The sequence below is a fragment of the Bufo bufo genome, chromosome 4 (assembly GCF_905171765.1).
Source record: "Bufo bufo chromosome 4, aBufBuf1.1, whole genome shotgun sequence".
Lineage (NCBI taxonomy): Eukaryota > Metazoa > Chordata > Amphibia > Anura > Bufonidae > Bufo > Bufo bufo.
The window spans coordinates 605,591,857-605,611,538 of record NC_053392.1 but is presented as its reverse complement, the minus strand read 5'-3'; the positions used below and the strand labels follow the sequence as shown (position 1 = coordinate 605,611,538).

Sequence of the window (19,682 nt, the reverse complement as noted above, 5' to 3'; positions counted from 1 at the left end):
ATAGGCGCCCTGCAGGGACATCATAGAGGTGCAGATGGGGTGACAGAGGGACCCCCTGCCTCTGCGAAACATCACGGTTTTGCCATCCATTAATGTGTGCAAAAAACGTTTACGTAACGGATGCCTCAGACTGATGCCATACAGCGGCATCCATTCACAAAAAAAAACGTTAACGTTATACTGGACTCTGCAGGATATAAAAGCGTGGTGTGCTGCGCTTTTGTATCCTTTCCCCCCCCCAACGTATATGTTAAACGGATGGCAAAAACATGAATTGATCCCAGCCTAAAGGGGCTTGTTCACATGAACATGCCGTGTTTTGCGGTCCGCAAATTGCGGATCCGCAGAACACGGGTGCCGCCCGTGTGCCTTCTGCAATTTGCGGAACGGAAGGGACGGCCCTTTATAGAAATGCCTATTCTTGTCCGCAAAACGGACATCATTTTTGCGGGGCCACGGAACGGAGCAACGGATGCGGACAGCACATGGAGTGTTGTCCGCATCTTCTGTGGCCCCATTGAAGTGAATGGGTCCGCATCCGAGCTGCAAAAAATGCGGCTCGGGTGCGGAACCAAACCGCGGCCGTGTGAATGAGCCCTAAGATATGATGTGGTTGTTGTGCGTGGACGTTGTGGCAGGATGTCAGCTATGTATGACAGCTGGCATGTGCAGGTGATGGCACGGGTACTGATCCTGCGGCTGCCCCACTGTCCATTTACAGCATGGTGCGGGAAGTACCTGCTACATAGGTCATAAATGTACAGTTGGCATGGTTCATGAACAGAATGCCAGATTGCCAGTGTAGACTGACACCAACAAATGAATAGGGGAAAGGTTGATTATGTATGGATGTGCAATATATATAGATATAAGATAGATAGATAGATAGATAGATAGATAGATAGATAGATAGATAGATAGATATGAGATAGATAGATAGATAGATAGATAGATAGATAATAGATAGATAGATAGATAGATAGATAGATAATAGATAATAGATAGATAGATAGATAGATAGATAGATAGATAGATAGATAGATAGATAGGAGATAGATAGATAGATAGATAGATAGATAGATAGATAGATAGATAGATAGATAGAGTTTGGAAAACGAGGAAGCAGCACACTGTAGAAGCGTGGGGTGCACGTCCGGCCAGTGAGGACCAGCACCTAGGTCCAATGAACTAGAGATAAAAAAATCTATCTATCTATCTATCTATCTATCTATCTCATATCTATCTATCTATCTATCTATTATCTATCTATCTATCTATCTCATATCTATCTATCTATCTATCTATGTATCCAGAGATAAAAAAAATCAGCCAGCAGCACTCCAATATTGCAAGGAAAATCGTGTGGTTTATTGACCCAAAGTCAAGCGACGTTTCGACAGCTTGTTGCTGTCTTTATCAATCAGGCTTGATAAAGACAGCAACAAGCTGTCGAAACGTCGCTTGACTTTGGGTCAATAAACCACACGATTTTCCTTGCAATATTGGAGTGCTGCTGGCTGATTTTTTTTATCTCTGGATACATAGATAGATAGATAGATAGATAGATATGAGATAGATAGATAGATAGATAGATATGAGATAGATAGATAGATAGGAGATAGATAGATAGATAGATAGATAGATAGATAGATAATAGATAGATAGATAGATAGATAGATAGATAGATAGATAGATAGATAGATAGATAGATTGATATGAGATAGATAGATAGATAGATAATAGATAGATAGATAGATAGATAGATAATAGATAATAGATAGATAGATAGATAGATAGATAGGAGATAGATGATAGATAGATAGATAGATAGATAATAGATAATAGATAGATAGATAGATAGATAGATAGGAGATAGATGATAGATAGATAGATAGATAGATAGATAGATAGATAGATATGAGATAGATAGATAGATAGATAGATAGATAGATAGATAGATAGATAGATAGATAGATAGATATACCGTAATAGGTGAATATATTAAGAATTTTTTATGTACCTCCCACTCAGAGGATGGCGGTTCGGGTGGGGGATATATTTGGGTTCAATGTGAAATAAATTCAATTTACCACGCCGTCTGGAACCTCTCCTTACATGGAGTGCAGTGTGAATGTTGCCAGCAGCTAAATACCTGGAGATTTAATAAAGAAATACCTGTGCCCGGGGTCCGCTGCCAGCACAGAAATGCCGCTCTCTACATCGTAGACCAATTATAGACTCATTTATTGCCCTCTTCGTACATTTTTCTGACTTGTCGCGAGGCCTTGTAATTGTCATTTATGAAATGTTTGGGGGGATTAAGGCCGGCAGTTTTTATATCACTTCACCTCTTTTACCCCCACCGATATTGACGGGGCAAGTTTAAAGCATTACACAGCACCTATGGGTGACCACCCTTTTATATCTTAAAGAGCATCTGACAGCAGTATCAACCCTAGTAAACCAGCCACAATGCCTGATAGGGCTGACCCTCCTGATTTAAGACATTTGTTCCCCCCGATCCGTTGCTGCGTTTAGGAGAAATAAGCAATTTGAAAAGTATAGAAATTAGGGTTTAAGTGCACTGAGGGCCGGCCTTAGTCATTCAGTGCACCCGAGCTTCTCTGATCTGCCTCCCTGGCTACTTGATTCACATGGCCAGGCAATGGCATCCAGGTGTAGGGGGAAGCAGAGCGGAGGAGCCCGGGTGCAATGAGTAACTAGAAACCGCCCTCAGTGCACTTAAGCTCTGATCTACATATTTTTTTTAAAACACTTATTTCTCCTAAACCCAGCAACAGATCGGGAAAAGAAAGGTCCGCAGGGTCAGCCCTACCAATTCTTAGGGCTAGTTTAATAAGGTTGATCCTGCTGACATATGTCCTTTAAATTAACCCAACAGGATATGTTTGAAGGGATCATCCAAAGCTTTTTGTCCTAGGTGGGTGGGGCCAGGGCTATTCCTCTCCCTGGTGCAGGGATTCAGGAGTTTGCATATACACCAGTTAGAGGAATGGTTCAGGCCCATCCATAGCGGAAGTGACGCCCCATCCATAGCCCAGACCTGAAGAGGAGCATCACATGACCTGGTTCCTGGGATGCCGATCCACACAACTTCCGAACAGGAAGTATATTACAAACCTTCTCCTACAGGCGTGGACTCATAGTTTCCAACAGTCCCAAGTTTGCATGGACCGTTCCTGCAAATTCAGGCTGAAAATGGACGGGGACCTATGTTAACCCCCTCCCATACATGGGCATACCTATTTGGTTTTGGGGCATTCCAGGGGCGGGGACTACTTCTTAATTTACCAACTGCAATGTGTTATTAAAGTGGCTTTTAGTTACACAACAGCTGGAGTGCCAAATATTGCTGACATTATATTATACCGCCACATGGTAACATTCCACCCCATTACAGCGTAGGATAAAAAGGATATTTTTTTATAAAAATAAGTATTTATAAATTAGATTTGCATTATTGTTATTTAAATGGCCGCCTCAGTTTTGCAGGAGATATTTGTGTTGACAATATGGTCTTTTCTTCTCTTTTTTTTGGTACGTCCGGGACTCGGAAGCTGACCACAAAACCACGAATGACCTTTAAAATGTGTCACGCTGGCAACATGATGCAGCAAAAGATTAAAATAATATATATATTTTTTTACTTGCTTTGCCTCTAATTGAACTTCTGCCGCCCTCTGTCCTGGATCTTTTATAGACGACCCTTGACCTTTATTTCGGCCGTTGCTTTTATTTTTGTGCGTATTTAAAGGCTAGGCACATGCCGGAGGGGGGGCAACATGGGAACCTATATACATGTGGAAATCCTCCCAACGTATACATGGAAAGCTCAACCGTTATGTGAACAGGGTCTTAGTCTTATCAGAGGCTTAGTTTGCTGCTCTCACCCATGCTTTAAACTGCAGCTGTTCCTGTTCATATTGGGGTCCTGTAAATCATCTTATACTCTTTTCTTTTTCTTTGGCAGAAGGAAGATGGAACTGTGAACAAAGACTTTAAAAAGACCAAAACCCGGGACCAAGTCATGGCCGCCTTCAGAGAGTTTACAAAAGCTAATGTTATGATTCTAGTAAGTGCTGCCCCCTGCTGGGAGATAGTGTCAGGACTGCTTGACCCACCTCTACCTTGACCCCCATACAGGCCTGCTGCTCTCCCTGTCAAACTCAATGGACCTCGACAGAGAGAGCAGCGGCCGAATTTGGCAGACAGGGATCGCTGGAGGGTAATTATTTTGCAGTAAAGAAACTTTCCAAATGGTCTTGACTTCTCTGACACTCCTAATACTCCAGTCACATCCAGAGCAGCATTCAGATTTCTGCTGGTTGGTTGCATCTCTCTGCTTCGCTCTACTGGTTCATCATCTTTATGGGACATGCTATGTTGCAGTGCATTGCGAGAGATGCGGTGTTCACACTACACAGTGCATTATGTGACCTCAGGGGGGTGTCTGTCAGCGCGGTGCTGACTGATTCCAGGCAGCAGCCAGCAGAATTTCACATGTGCATTAAGTGTGACTGCCATCCAAAAAAAGCTTTTCCTTTGTGTTTGCAGACGTCTTACCTGAATTGTCTAGAAGATATAAGGAGAACGTTAGAACAGTCTTTCTTCTTCAAGACCCATGAGGTGAGTGGTCATTCCTGTTCTCTTACTTAAAGGGGTTGTCCTATTATAAATAGGGGATGAATGTCTGATTGCTGAGACTTCTGCTGGTCAGGAGATCGGGGAAGCCGTGTTTCCTGGTTTGAATGGAGCAGTGGTCACGCATGCACGCTTCCACTCCATTCAACTCACTAAAAACAGGTGATACAGCGCCCCAGGTCTCCTGATCGATGGGGGCTCCAGCATTCAGACACTCATCCCCTATTCACAGAGTTTGCAGTGGGACAACACCACCCGCCCTCCCTACTGAAAAACAACGGGGGGGGGGGGGCTGGTCCATGCCATGGGCCTTCATGCACCAGGCTTAAAGGGGTTATCCCATGATTGATGTAAAAAATGTATCAGACTTCATATACACTGCTCAAAAAAATAAAGGGAACAAAAAAATAACACATCCTAGATCTGAATTAATTAAATATTCTTCTGAAATACTTTGTTCTTTACATAGTTGAATGTGCTGACAACAAAATCACACAAAAATAAAAAAAATTGAAATCAAATTTTTCAACCCATGGAGGTCTGGATTTGGAGTCACACTCAAAATTAAAGTGGAAAAACACACTACAGGCTGATCCAACTTTGATGTAATGTCCTTAAAACAAGTCAAAATGAGGCTCAGTAGTGCGTGTGGCCTCCACGTGCCTGTATGACCTCCCTACAACACCTGTGCATGCTCCTGATGAGGTGGCGGACGGTCTCCTGAGGGATCTCCTCCCAGACCTGGACTAAAGCATCTGCCAACTCCTGGACAGTCTGTGGTGCAACGTGACGTTGGTGGATAGAGCGAGACATGATGTCCCAGATGTGCTCAATTGGATTCAGGTCTGGGGAACGGACGGGCCAATCCATAGCATCAATGCCTTCGTCTTGCAGGAACTGCTGACACACTCCAGCCACATGAGGTCTAGCATTGTCTTGCATTAGGAGGAACCCAGGGCCAACCGCACCAGCATATGGTCTCACAAGGGGTCTGAGGATCTCATCTCGGTACCTAATGGCAGTCAGGCTACCTCTGGCGAGCACATGGAGGGCTGTGCGGCCCTCCAAAGAAATGCCACCCCACACCATTACTGACCCAATGCCAAACCGATCATGCTGGAGGATGTTGCAGGCAGCAGAACGTTCTCCACGGCGTCTCCAGACTCTGTCACGTCTGTCACATGTGCTCAGTGTGAACCTGCTTTCATCTGTGAAGAGCACAGGGCGCCAGTGGCGAATTTTCCAATCTTGGTGTTCTCTGGCAAATGTCAAACATCCTGCACGGTGTTGGGCTGTAAGCACAACCCCCACCTGTGGACGTCGGGCCCTCATATCACCCTCATGGAGTTTGTTTCTGACCGTTTGAGCAGACACATGCACATTTGTGGCCTGCTGGAGGTCATTTTGCAGGGCTCTGGCAGTGCTCCTCCTGTTCCTCCTTGCACAAAGGCGGAGGTAGCGGTCCTGCTGCTGGGTTTTTGCCCTCCTACGGCCTCCTCCACGTCTCCTGATGTACTGGCCTGTCTCCTGGTAGCGCCTCCATGCTCTGGACACTACGCTGACAGACACAGCAAACCTTCTTGCCACAGCTCGCATTGATGTGCCATCCTGGATAAGCTGCACTACCTGAGCCACTTGTGTGGGTTGTAGACTCCGTCTCATGCTACCACTAGAGTGAAAGCACCGCCAGCATTCAAAAGTGACCAAAACATCAGCCAGGAAGCATAGGAACTGAGAAGTGGTCTGTGGTCACCACCTGCAGAACCACTCCCTTATTGGGGGTGTCTTGCTAATTGCCTATATTTTCCACCTGTTGTCTATCCCATTTGCACAACAGCATGTGAAATTGATTGTCACTCAGTGTTGCTTCCTAAGTGGACAGTTTGATTTCACAGAAGTGTGATTGACTTGGAGTTACATTGTGTTGTTTAAGTGTTCCCTTTATTTATTTGAGCAGTGTAGTACATGACGACCTCTTTCTAAAGCCAGAACCAGCCCTGTACCTCACATGGATCCAGAGATCTCCCCATTCATTGCTCTCATTGTTCTGCTAGATTCTCTTCATGCTGGCAGCTCAGGGGTCGTGTTCTTCCTTAGGGTCCATTCACACGTCCGCAATTCTGTTCCGCATTTTGCGGAACGGAATTGCGGACCCATTCATTTCTATGGGGCCGCACAATGTGCTGCCCGGATCCGGAAATGCGGACCCGCACTTCCGGGTCCGCAATTCCGTTCCAGAAAAAAAATAGAACATGTCCTATTCTTGTCCGAAATTGCGGACAAGATTAGGCATATTCTATTATAGTGCCGGCGATGTGCGGTCCGCAAAATGCGGAACGCACATTGCCGGTGTTCGTGTTTTGTGGATCCGCAAAACACACACGGATGTGTGAATGGACCCTTATAGGGAATGTCCTTTCTGTCATAGCTTTTTCCCTGTGACTGCCACAGCTTCTAACAGTAGATATAGCTGGTGGCAGTTGAAGATTTAAACTGAGCGCGTGCGGCCACCTAAGTACGGTGGACAAGAAATAAGGAAGAGAATAACAGCAGGTGGCGCTATACAGATACATTTTATTGAATAGCTCACTGGCTATACTACATTTTTAATGACATGCACCTTGTTTCATCACCTTGAGCACCAGGGGCTAAGAGGGTAGAAGGGTAATTCAACGTCCCTGATGAGCACGATGGGCAGAGAAGAAGTTTCTTGCATTTAGAGGGATGCTCCAGTTTCAGCTAATACCTCGTGTGAATGAAAAATGAGACAATTTTCCAATATACTTTCTGTATGAATTCCTTACAATTTTCCAAATCTCTGCTTGCTGTCATTAAATAGGAACCATCATTTGCTGGTCATGTGATCGGCACACGGCTGTAGTGGGCCGTGCACCTGTGTATCCGTCACACGACCAGGACTGGGTTGGATCAGGACAGGACCCAAGTGTAGACCCTGATACATTTACATGTTTTTCACGCAAATCTGATTGACATTTGCTACAATGTTTTCAGATTTGGTAACATTACATTAAGGGTCCATTCACACGTCCGTAATTTGGGTCCGCATTCGTTCCGCAATTTGCGGACCCATTCACTTTCAATGGGGCTGGAACGGATGCAAATCCACATTTCCTGGATCCGCATCTGTTTTTTCGGGATCCGCATCCGTTTTTTCAGGATCCGTTTTTTCGGGATACGCAATTTAGTTCCTGGAAAAAATAGAACATGTCCTATTCTTGTCCGCAATTGCGGACCAGAAAAGGCATTTTCTATTAGGCTACATTCACACGTCCGTGGTGTGTTGCGGACCCGCAAATTGCGGGTCCGCAACACACCACCCCGTCACCCCCATAGAAATGCCTATTCTTGTCCGCAAGCTGCGGACAAGAATAGGACATGCTCTATCTTTTTGCGGGGCTGCGGACCCAAAATCGGGGCCGCGCTCCGCAATTGCGGCTGCAGACAGCACACTGTGTGCTGTTCGCATCCATTCCGTCCCCATAGAGAATGAATGGGTCCGCACCCGTTCCGCAAAATTGCAGAACGGATGCGGACCCATTTTGCGGACGTGTGAATGGAGCCTTATAGTGTCTGTGATGTGTGGATCCGCAAATTGCGGATCGCACATTGCAGGTGTCCGTGTTTTGCGGATCCGCAATTTGCGGATCCGCAAAACACTTACGGACGTGTGAATGGACCCTAAAAAGTGAATGGAAACATCACAGCTGGTGGTCTGTTACAATGTATCCATCAGAGCAGCAGCACAAACCTCTCTGCCCTGTGCTGGACTGCAGCAGGACTAGGTCAGGACAGGTTTTCAGGCCTGTGAATGTAAACAACAATGCGTCCATTCCCTGACAGCAAGCAGAGATATTGAAGACGGTGAGAAATTAAAACACAAAGTGATTGTGTTACCGTTACAAAGCTTTATTGACAAAAGAATAGACTCCCCCGCCGCTCACTGGTGGAATGCGGGTTGCGTCAGCCGCCGACATGGCAGTCACCCGTATTCTGCAGGGTCCGGCTCCGCTCGCCTAGCAACAAGAGCAAATATTGTTTAAGCCGATGATAATGAGAATTCTGTCAGCGACCCCATGTTTATTTATATGGAAGACGAGATGAATATTCCCCAGTGTCTCCCTGAGGCGGGCCGGTCTCTCAGGCCGGGACGCTCGGCCCTTCAGAGGGGGTCATCTAAAGTCAGCATCTCCCATGGAGAGGAATTCTACAAGAAGACGAAATATTCCATGGAAGCCACGGCGGGCGCAGGCAACAATCGCTGGCTTCATGGATGACTCTGCGGAGAGAGAAATCAAATACGGAAAATGAGATGAGGTCCTGTCAGGACAAGCTTCTGAGTTATCTTTCCGGAAAGCTGGGTGACTATCAGTAGGGCTGCTTCCACGGGGGTTGTCACCCAGCTTTCCCAGATGACGTACAAATCTGTCCAGTTACTAAGTGAAATGGAGGAAGGACTGTGATGTTGGGAGACAACCAATATGGCCAACAGTAAGGCTTCCACAGAGGTTGTCACCCAGCTTTCCCAGATATACAAGTCGGCCCAGTTATGCAGGGACATAGAGGAGGGAATGTAATATTGGGCAAATTGGCTGAAAACCAATATGGTGGCCAGTAAGGCTTCCCCAAGGGTTGTCACACAGCTTTCCCAGACCCCAGGTGGGCAAGGCTGCTAAATGAAATTTAGGAAGGAATGTAACGTGGCTACATGTCATTTGGGAAAGCTGGGTGACAACCAGTATGGCTGTTGTTACATCTTCCACGTGGGCTGTCGCTCAGCTTTCCTAGACTCCTGAACGGCAAATCTGCCCAGAAGTTAAATGTTTTCTGAGCATGGAATGTAATTTTGCTCACATAGAACGACTTCCCATTCAGGAGTGTGTAAAAGCTTGGTGACAAACACCCAGCTTTCCCAGAATCAGCATGGAGGAATATCTGCTAAAGAAGGGAAGTGATGGTCACCCAGCTTTCCCTGTAACACATAAGGCCAGCTGTATATTAACACCCATTTATTAGCATTACTGGCTGTTCCAATGTCACCTTATTGCAGTTGCATAGATATTCACACCCCTGAATCCTCAGATACTGGACTGATGGGAAGCCTTGTTTATAACAGCAGTCTAATAGTGTTGCCCATAGCAACCAATCAGAGCTCAGCTTTCATTTCTCAAACTGCTCTAGAGAAATGAAAGCTGCGCTCTGATTGGTTGCCATAGGCGACGAAGACCATCTTACTGCTAGACAGGCTTGATATGAGGCCTGCATATTTCTCCATGTTTCATTCTTACGTCTCCTTCTTCCTTCTATGGAGACATCTCAGCAGGTGTTCCCCGGAGATTCTCATAATCACATTGCTGCAGGGAGGGCACATATTTACCTCTTTATATAAAGTTATGTCTGCTCTGTGCCATCTGTTTGCTCATATAACATGTACCTGGAAAGGTAAATATTTCATGGCATGTGCAGCGAGTGCAGGAGGAGCAAGTGGAGGATGGGAGTGGTAGTAGCTCAGGCAATGATATACATGGATCACAGTGGCAATCCTCACAGTGATACCCCATAGGCTCCCAGTTCCAAGCAGATTACAGTGCATTTCCTCCCAAATGGCAATGTAAGATTAGCAGCAATGATGAGGGTTATAGTACTCCTCTCCATCTTTCTAAAGTCTCTCTGCAGAACTTCAGGCTGACATTAAGGTTCTGGGTATACATCTCTGTAATTCCCGTACTGAGGGGTGCAGGATTAAGACACGGCTGTCCAAACCATCTCAGAGAGTGGAAGGGTGCATTAGCAGTGTTCCCTCTCACAGCAGTTAAGTATCTTTCCGACATAAACAAGCACAATACCTTGCTAAAAGACTTCAATGCACGGCCTTGTGGATCCTGGAACTTCTAGATTTATTTCTCCCTGGAGCATTTTTGTAGTACAGTGCCTTGCTTGGGTAACTGTAATCTCAGAGATGATGGTTCTCTGAAACTCGAGCCTAGCTCTGAGGAGTAAGCACATGGAGATCCTCTCTGTTCCTCAGCCAAGCATATACCCTCTCCCTCTAGGGAATGGACTCTGGTCCATCTCCTAGCAACCTAATGAGGGTGAATCAAGGTGTTAACCCTGCCTCATCCACGCAGTGCTATTAGGTATGCAAACACAGTAAATCCCATTTCTTAACATAACATTACAACAATTTACCCTCTTGCAGAAACCCTGTTCTGGGGTGCTGCATGTGTACCTCACTATGGTATGCAGTGCTTCACATCAGTGGCCAGGGCACAGACATGGCTCAGATAGTGCCATGCTGTATGTGGTACCAGCCTACAGTTCGAGCTGACCTGTAACCGGACATCAGTCAGGACATATAGAACAGATATAACATTGTATATTCTCATCACCGACATATCGGCTAACATCTAGATAAGAGGGCATTATGGGAATATTGGGTTCCAGAGCATTAGGAGGTTTGAAATTTTCGCAGCACTCATTATTCCAAGGCATTAGTTAGTTTTACAAAGCATGTGGGGTTCCTCAGCTGTTCTGGTAACAAATCGGGGTACAAATTGTAACTTAAAAGCATTACTAGCACTTGTGGTTCTAGAGCATTACTAGTACTTGTTGTTCTAGAGCATTACTTGTGGTTCTGACGCATTACGGCCACTTGTGTTTCTTCAGTATTGGTACTTGGAAGTTCTAATCTAAACTATTACTGGTACTTGTACAAAAACAGTAGTGCAGTGGTGACATAAAAGGTTCTAGTGGAACATTACTGATATTTGGACCAGCTCGTCTGCCCCATAGGCTGATTTTAATCAGTGTGAGTATATAGCTTGGCCTGCTCTCCCTCACTCACTGGAAGCCATTTGGCACCAGGAGAGATATAGTTGTGGACTCTCATTGCATTCTTTGGTGGCTATTTGGCACCAGGAGTGGTGTGGAGTGGGCCCGGCATGCATGTTGGTACCTGCATTCCTTGGATATAATGGAGGCCATTTTGGCACCAAAGATGACAGAAATTAAAGCAGGCCCAGCATGCATGTGGAACCTACACTCCCTGAATTGTATGGTAGCCGTCATGGCACATAACAGGTAGAATTTAGTGTTAGGAACCCGTCTTACAGAGATCGCCTTGACGTGCGGCAGACGGGCTCAAATAATTTTGTACAAAACGATTTGCCAAGCATCTCTAATTTATAAGTATAGCAGCAATTGTTATGCATTTTTGTACTTTATTTGGTTTGCAGAGAGATGTTGCATTGCATGTTTTGTTTTACAGTGATATTTGGAGTGTTAGAACATTGCTTGTACTCAAAGTTCTAGAACATTACTGATACTTGGAGTTCTGGAATACTAATAGTAATTGGCGTTCTGGATCATTACTGGTACTGTACATGGTGTTTTGGTACTTGTGGTTCTAGAACATTACTGGTATTTGTGGTTTTACAGTTTTACCCTGTGTTCTGGAGCATTTCTGGGATTCTAGATCATTACTGGATTGGGCTTTTGGAGCATTAATGGTTCTTGCTGTCCTGGAGCATTTTTGGTATTTGTGATTCTACAGCAAAACTGTGTGTTCTAATCTACAGTAGAACAACACTGATTCTTGTGTCCTGGAGTATTACTAATACTTGGAGTTTTAGGACATTACTGATACTTGGTGATTTAGAACATTCTTGGTACTGTACATGGTGTTCTGGAGCAGTACTGGTATTATGGTTCCACAGCCTCACTGGTACTTGTGGCTGTAAAGCATTACTGATACTTTTGATCCGGAATAGTACCAAGATTATTTAGGCTCAAGAGCTTAACTAACTTTCTGAATTCCAGAGCATTGTGGTGGTTCTCGTGCCGTTTTTGTTGCAGTTTTTTTTTAACCCAAAGCCAGGCAGGCTGGAAGGGAATAGGATTTATAAAGGAAGGACTTCTACTTCTGCTTCCTGCCAGATCCACTTCTGGTTTTGTGTACAAAAAGTGCATTAGAAACTGCAACAAAAAGCTATCTGTGACACCAGCCTTACTGATATGTAGCTTTACGGGTACCTAGAGCGACCTGTGAGTTTCTAAAGCATTGCATCCATCGTCATTCCAGAGCAGAGATGACAGACCTTGGAGAACATTTTTGATTCCTGACAATTAATACTTAGGGTTCTAGAGCAAAGTAGACAGGTCGGGTTCCAGCAGTGTTACCAACATGGTGGTCACAAAGAGTCAATTAGGGTTTTAGCGCTTCACTGACTATTGTGATCATAAAGCATAACTGATGTTAGATGATCTGGAAGATGCTTATAGGTTCCAGAGCATCACTACTGGGGTTCTAAAGTATAATATACACCTGGTATTCCAAAGATATACTAAAAATCAAGAACAGTGAATGTGTGAATCCAGAACACTTGTGGCATTTGGGACTAAGAGCATTTGTGGTTCTAGAGCAGGCATCCTCAAACTGCGGCCCTCCAGCTGTTGCAAAACCACAACTCCCAACATGCCCGAACAGCCTACAGGTATCAGCCTACAGCAGGGCATTGTAGGAGTTGTAGTTTTACAACAGCTGGAGGGCCTCAGTTTGAGGATGTCTGTTCTAGAGCATTTAGGGTTCATGAGCATTACTGACACTTGGAATTCCAGAACAATATTGAACATTCCTGCAACTTGAGGTCTAATTATATAAAACTTGGGGCAGTAGAACACTACTGACACTGAGCCTTGCTGATAGCGTAGCATTTGATGTCCTACACCAATATTGGGGTTCTGGAGCAACATTATCCTGTGGGGTCCTAAGGCATTGCTGATAATTAGGGTTCCTGTGTATTACTGAGCCATGGAGTTTGAGATTATTGCTGAACCTTCCAGCCTTACTGATACTTGTTGTTCTAGAGCAGCGTTTCTCAACTCCCATCTACACAATGTTCTAGAGCCAAGTTTCTCAACTCCCATCTTCTTCTATCCAGCAGGTCATGTTTTCAGGATTTCTTTAGTATTCAACAGGTAATATCCTTATTGTCAATGCATCGGGACTCACCCCAGGTATTCATTCTGTGGGATATTCTCAAATCGTGACCGACAGGTGGGCCGTGAGGACTGGAGTTGAGAAACACTGTTCTAGAGCATTGGCTGGACCAATCCCAGAGAATATTACTGACTCTGTGGGTTCCAGCCTGCGGGGCTAAAGAGGTTCTTGATGTTCTTTCTTCAATGCAGAAAGGTCCAATGTCCGTTACAGACACAGGGGCACAGCATGGGTAAATAAGGTCGCAAATATACAGTTAGATCTGAATTAGGCCTCATGCACACGACCATATGTATTTTGCAGTCCGCAAAAATTACGGATGACGTCCGTGTGCATTCCGTATTTTGCGGAACGGAACAGCTGGCCCCTTATAGAACAGTCTTATCCTTGTGCTTTATGCAGCAATAATAGGACATGCTCTATTTTTTTTGCGGAATGGACACACGGAAATTAAATTCACACGGAGTAACTTCCTTTTTTTTTTTTTGCGGACCCATTGAAATGAATAGTTCCGCATTCGGTCCGAAAAAAAAGAAAACGGAACGGACAATAGAAAGAAAATACATTTGGTCACTAGGTTGTAAATGGGCGGGGCTAAACTGAGGTCTGTTTCCCAGGGCAACCAGCAGGAATCCGGACAGCAGCTATATCTATAAGTGGATGAAACAACAGAAAATGTCTCGAAATTGGGCAAAAATAGTAAAGCAAAGTATAGACAAAGGTGTGCAGCTTTTCATGTAGAGTTATACAACTGTGGCGTGTTTTGCGGTCTGCAAATTGCGGATCCGCAAAAACACGGATGCCGCCCTTGTGCGTTCCGCAATTTTCAGAACGGAACGGGCCACCCATAATAGAAATGTTCGCATAACGGACAAGAATAGGACACGTTCTATTTTTTTTGCGGGGCCATGGAGCGGAGCAACAGATGCGCACAGCACGTGGAGTGCTATCCGAATATTTTACAGCCCCATTGAAGTGAATGGATCCGGATCCGAGCCGCAAAAAAATGTGGCTAAGGCCTCATGCACACGACCGTTGTTATGTTCCGTTCCGCAAAATGGGGTTCCGTTGTTCCGTGATCCGTTTCCGTTTTTGTTTCCGTGTGTCTTCCTTTTTTTTTGGAGGATCACCAGACATGAAGGAAAGTAAAAAAAAGTCTAAGTCAAGTTTGCCATGCAAATGATAGAGAAAAAAACGGACGCGCGGACGCGGGTGACAATTTTGTGTGCCTCCGCGTTTTTTCACGGTCCCGTTGACTTGAATGGGTCCGCAAACCGTTGTCCGTGAAAAAAATATGACAGGTCGTATTTTTTTGACGGACTGAAAACACGGATCACGGACGCGGATGACAAACGGTGCATTAGCCGAGTTTTCTACGGACCCATTGAAAGTCAATGGGTCCGCAGAAAATCACGGAAAACGGAACAGCGGACACGGAACACAACAACGGTCGTGTGCATGAGGACTTAACCTGCAAAATGCTGGTGGAAATGGAACTGTATGTGAAGTTCTCACATCTGTATGTTACTTGGTTCTCATTGGCCGGGGCTTATTATGTGTCTAGCGGTCGGGCGTTCTCCGGTTTGCGCGTTCGGGGCCTATATTGAGGGGAGCTGCTAAATATGGTCCTTTGTTGAAACACAATATCTCTTAATCTTTTCTTTCTGACTCATTTGTGCTGCAACAAAGGCCTCATTATCTATTTATAAGCGTTAATAGTCTTACGCCGGCTGCACACCAGAGCGAGCGCAGCGCCAAGTACATTAGCTTAGGGGATCGCAGGAATTAGGAACTCAGGCATTCGAGTGAGATGAGCATAATTTACTTAACTGGTTACGTTTAGACCGCATTTACATCTTCATAAAAAGTGGCGTCACTTTACGTACACTTTGTTTTATTGCTTTCCAACCCATTTTGGGATATTTTACGTTTTTTTCTTCTCCATTCACATCCAAAGCTGCTTTGAAAACATTCGGGTTGCCCACCCACAACGATGTAGCTCCACCCACTGTCAAATGGGAACGGCGAGACGGCGACTCAGTAATGTTTCACGTGATAGCATCGCGGGAGTATCACCTGGTAATAGGCCGACGTGTTGTGAATGTTGTTCTCCATTCACTTCCAAAGCTGCATCCACATTCTCTAGCATCATGGGAGGTGCACTTTGCAACATCTTGCAAACAGAAATCGCGCACTGCATCACATGATGTTTTTCAGGGCTGCTGATTGGCTGAGAGGAGTCAAGTGATGCACCAGGTGGCTCCGCAGATCCAGAAAGTGCTTAGTTGCTCAGTATATAATGATGATGTCTTTAGGTCCATCACAGCACAGGTTGTATTATTGTTTTGAGTGGAAGCCCCCTTTAAATGGGACAGGAAGGATGGGCGGGGACAAGAGTTGTGACTCCTCCCAATTGTAAACTTTTTTCCCCCCTGTGTTCCTCCCTCAGGTCATCGGGAGCTCCTTACTTTTCATCCACGATAAGAAGGAAAAAGCCAAGGTCTGGATGATCGACTTTGGAAAAACCACCCCGTTATCGGACGGTCAGGAGCTGAACCACAGGATAGCCTGGGTGGAGGGCAACCGGGAGGACGGCTACCTGTGCGGACTGGATAATCTGATAGACATCCTCAGAGAGATGGCAGAAGAGAAGGATGGCAATTAGCGGGGTGGTGGAGGGGGCCACCCTGCTCCAGACTGACGCTCCATGAATGCACTACAGGACGTTTATAGGGATCACCCGCTTACGGATACTGGAAACCCGGCCTACCGTAATAGGGCTGATGAAGGCCTATCGCAGATTTTTTTGTAAATAGTCACCAGAACAAAGAGACTTTTCTTTTTTTACCAGAATATTCTATAGACTAACGCGTTTCGAGTCTCGTCGTCTTCTTATCCGTCACCTCATTTTATTCCATTATAATTACCCTTCTAACTCCTACCCGCCTGCCGGCGAAGGACAATGGAAGCCGCCATTTTTATTCCCAGAAGCTGATTATTCACGAGCGCAGCCTGTTATTAGGATGCAGGAGATCTTTTCGTGGCTCCTTCTTAAAAGAACAGTGGTACGGCCCACAAAATGGCTGCTTCCATTGTCTGTAGGTTCCCGGCACCGTGTTCAAGACGGAGTGTAATGAGGGGGTCCTTTAGGTGCCGTGCCGGGTTGTGTCATCATGGCCTGATCTGTCTGTTTAAAAAAAACATTGTCATTAGATTGCAAGCTCTTTGGATCAGTCGTCACCGTATAAAGGGTGTGCAGGTTTTAAGACTCACCTGTGCAGTTCTATGTTCTTGTCCAAGGGGGCAGTATTGATATCTTAAAGTAAGGTTGAGGCCGTTGTGAGCCAACAATGCACTTACTGTAAAGCAGTTGTCACTTCTCTTCTCCGCTCTGCTCAGCAGGGGGCGACAATGAACACAGGAGGAAGCTCCTCCCAGTTGTACGAAATCGAGGCTCCACCCTGGAGGGGTTAAGGAAAATAAATTTTCGCTATATCTTCACCGTGTGACTTAGGAAGGATTGGTGTTAAAATCAGCAGTGACTAGAGTTGCCCTTTAAGATGTCCCTTTTTATGTAATCCTCCCGCACAGACCATCCTTCACCGGCCAAGCATGTAGGGGAGGAATCCGCTATCAGACATCTCTGGCAGCGGCTTATCTCCCCTGAGAGAAAAAGAAAGGATCAGGCATATTGAAATCCAGCAGCCCAGTCATTCCCTACCCAGACATCTGCTGCTGGGGGAGAGTCGGGAGGCCTCCATACACATTAGATGGTGGGACAAATTATTCAAAGCCTAAAACAAAAACAAAAAAAATATCATTTTTAAACTATTTTATTTCATTTTTACAGTGGCGCTCAAAAAATTTCATTTTCAAAAAGGTTGAAAATAAAAAATAGTTTTTAAAAAAAATTAAAGTCGGCAGAATACGTCGGACACTGTCACCTCATCGAGACATTTTCCACATCCTTTGTGTCACAGATTTTGTACTTTTGTGTCTTATTTCAGTGCCTTTCTCTCCATTCACATACGGAGCTGCTTTCAAGGGGTTGCTGTTTGGAAACAGAGGTTTATCTCTGTGTAATTGTCACCTGAGCCCTTATTATGCGCTTTTCTCTGCTCACAGGAGGATTCTTGACCTTGCTTTGGATGTGAATGGAGGAAAAAATATATATAATTGAAATGGGCAGAAAATAGTAAAATGGATTTTAACAGCGGCCCTCTAAATTCTACGGTAAATTCTCAAAAGCAGAGTGTATAAATCTTTTGAAGCTATATATACTTTTCTGATACAAAGCTCCAAATCTCCTGCACAGAGAGAGATTTAAATGATAAAATTCTGATTACCTGCAACCACCACTAGAGGGAGCTAACTGCATGCTGATTATACAGTACATTAAAGGGTTATTCCCATCTGAGACATTGGGGGCATATCGCTAGCATAAGCCCCTATTCTCTGATAGGTGCGGGTCCCACCGCTATGACCTGCCCCTATGCTAAGTATGAGACCGCAAAGTCCCAGCGCATGCGCAGCTGCCCTCCATTCATTCTGTGCTAGCTCGGCTAGTTCCGTCAGCCCTATAGAAGTGAATGGAGCGGTGGCTGCTCTTCCCATCCATTTAATCGGGATTGCCGAAAATAGCGAAGTGGTTTCGCCCTCTGGGACTTTGCGGGCTCCTTTTTAAGTATAGGTGTGGGGTACCCGCACCTATCAGACATTGGGGGCATATCTTAGTGAGATGGGAATGACCCGTTAAACTCAATGGTAAGACAGCATGCAGTGAGCTCCCTCTAGTGGTGGCTGCAAGTGCCTAGAAAAAGACTTATTATTTTTTTATTTGACTTCTATAGTGCTGATATTTTCTGCAGCACTTTACAGACATTATCACTGCTTGCTGTCTCCAATGGAGCTCACAATGTAAGTTCCCTATCAGTATGTCTTTGGAATGGGGTAAGAAACCAGAGGAAACCCAGGCAAAAAAGAGGAGAACATTCCATCTCCATGCAGATGTTGTCCTTAGGTAACCACTGAGCCACCGTGCTGCCCACTGAAATGATAAAACTGTGGTTACCTGCAGCCATCACTAGAGGGAGCTCACTGCATGCTGACTATAGTACATTCCACTCAATAATAAGTCAGTATGCAGTGAGCTCCCTCTAGTGGTGGCTCTACACTATCTCTTTCCAGAGGATTTGGAACTCTGTATCAAGAAAACAACTCTGACCTTACAAAGATTTATTAAGAAATTACTTAAGACAGAACAATGGACCTAAAAACAAGTGAGATTCACTTAGATTTTTACCCGCAACTGCTGGGCGGTTGTTCCATAGATCTACTACTCTTTAGGGTTGCGGGATCCTTAGACTGTTGTGATCCAGCAGCAGCTGTAAATGGGATGTACATTAGACGTTATATTTTATATATCGGACGTGCACGAGATTTCATAAATCCACAGTACAACTACACAAAAAGCCGGGGGAGGGGGAAGAGCAATAAAATATTTTATGGCAGTTTTACGACCATGTTATTAGGACATGAAACATAGCCTACAAAGGGTAATTTAGATCAGTCTTGAACGTTTCCCTAAAAAAACTCTTCATCATAGGATGCAGACCATTAGAGTACGTCAACGTACGCGGATCAGTGATATTTATGTAATATCATTTGCAAAATTTTGCAGTTTATGCTCATTCTGCTCTGCTGCAATTTACTTATCGTGGTGTTGACTGCCATCTGGTGGCAGAGAGAGGAACAGCATGTTCCAGTATTTAGGAAATTGTCATTCTCTGCTTGTGTTTTCCTGAAACGATGTATTTCAGGATATCCTCCCCATGGACTGCGGTCACTGTATTATCCCACCTTTACTCAGAGAGCAGATATCCGGGTCACCTTCATCATCCTACACCCCCAGATCCTTGACGTTGTTTATACCAATAATGCAATATTTTTTTTTCAATGAAAAACAATGCAAAAAAAAAAAAAATTCTGACAAGTTTCCAGCAAT

General features: G+C 44.8%; 1 protein-coding gene across 1 annotated transcript in view; it reads left to right on the top strand.

Moving 5' to 3' along the window:
• Positions 1–16,372, top strand: part of ITPKB (inositol-trisphosphate 3-kinase B) — a 92,277-nt gene extending 75,905 nt beyond the window's left edge. Inside the window, exons 6-8 of the mRNA XM_040430591.1 lie at positions 3,992–4,093; positions 4,576–4,647; positions 16,128–16,372. Coding sequence (XP_040286525.1) covers positions 3,992–4,093; positions 4,576–4,647; positions 16,128–16,343 — 390 coding nt within the window. The 3' untranslated portion in view covers positions 16,344–16,372. The remainder of the gene's footprint in view (positions 1–3,991; positions 4,094–4,575; positions 4,648–16,127) is intronic.
• The last annotated feature ends 3,310 nt before the right edge of the window (positions 16,373–19,682 follow it).